The 1,393-nt window shown below is 33.0% G+C and overlaps 1 protein-coding gene across 1 annotated transcript in view; it reads left to right on the forward strand.

Moving 5' to 3' along the window:
- SMC6 (structural maintenance of chromosomes 6) overlaps positions 1-1,393 on the forward strand; it is a 120,332-nt gene that overhangs the window by 69,463 nt on the left and 49,476 nt on the right. Inside the window, exon 21 of the mRNA XM_011971451.1 lies at positions 405-550. Within this exon, the coding sequence (XP_011826841.1) occupies positions 405-550 (146 nt within the window). The remainder of the gene's footprint in view (positions 1-404; positions 551-1,393) is intronic.

Here is a 1,393-nt window from a genome sequence, read left to right on the forward strand (position 1 = left end):
TGTAAAAGTGCCTTGTATTCTTTACCCCATGAGGGTCTTTGTGTTTTTAATACCATTGGTGCTCAGAGTCCACCCTAAAGGACGTGGAAACCTACCTCTCACCTCGGTGCCCTGGGTAGCAAGCTTTTCGGAACTGCTACATTAAATTTGTTTCACTAAGAAGTTGTGGAGATCTTGCACCTTTGTAAAGTTACACACAGCAATGCAGTTTTCTCTTGGGGTCATTCCCCTGGACTTTATCTTCAATATAAAACCTAGATAAATATAAATAACCTTGATATTAAATGTAATTAAAATACATTTCTTAAACGTAAGTTCAGAATTTTACTTTGCATATTTTGGCACATGTAGTATAATGAATTGTTAAAGAAGAGTTTTAAATATCTAAACATCTATTTTCTTAGGAGAAAATGTCACAAGCAAGACAGATCTGCCCGGAGCGTATAGAAGTAGAAAAATCTGCATCAATTCTGGACAAAGAAATTAATCGATTAAGGCAGAAGATACAGGCAGAACATGCTAGTCATGGAGATCGAGAGGAAATAATGAGGTAAGTAGCTGGTAGCTTTTCTGCTTTACCATATTATTCATGCATATCATCAAGACAAAAAATGAAAAACATATACACGTCTTAAATTTAAATGAAGTGTTACTGTAGCAAATACTTATAGCTGAAGTAGTCCTTTATGTGTGTGTTATTTTCAATAAATAGTAACCTTTTTTCTTCTGAACTATTACAAAACTCATGGAATTTCATTTTAACGTAAATGCTTTTGTGTATCTGTAAGTTTCATATAGACATGAAAATGTTCAACTTCATAAGTAATGAAAGAAATGGAAATCAAAACAAGCCATTTTTCAAATACATCAAATCGAATAGGATGAAAATAACGCTAATATTCTAGGTCAGTAAGGTTCAATGAAATGGAAATTTTTATATCACTGATAAAAACGGACGCTCTTGATAATTAGAGCACAGGTTCTGAAGAAAGAGTTATCTCGATTTAAATTGCATTTCCACCACCTACTTATATGACTTTGGCAAATTACCTGTCTCTCTGAACTTTAATTTTCTCATTCACACAATGGGGATTGTTCTGAAGATACAGAAATGATCCGTAAACAATATGTAGGAAATATAGTATATTAGTTATCGTTAATGTCTTTCTGAAAAACATTTAGTGGTATGTCAACATATTTTGTCAAAATTTTAATTCACCAGGTAATTTTGTTGCTATTACATACTCCAGTGGGGTACCTATGATATTTTGGTACATATGTACAATGTGTATGAGTGAGAATATGCAAGATTTGTTGTTCTGTGCCTGGCTTATTTCACTTAATAAGTGACCTCCAGTTCCATCTATGTTGCTGTAAATGACAGGATTTCATT

This window comes from Mandrillus leucophaeus, unplaced genomic scaffold (genome assembly GCF_000951045.1).
Source record: "Mandrillus leucophaeus isolate KB7577 unplaced genomic scaffold, Mleu.le_1.0 Scaffold122, whole genome shotgun sequence".
Lineage (NCBI taxonomy): Eukaryota > Metazoa > Chordata > Mammalia > Primates > Cercopithecidae > Mandrillus > Mandrillus leucophaeus.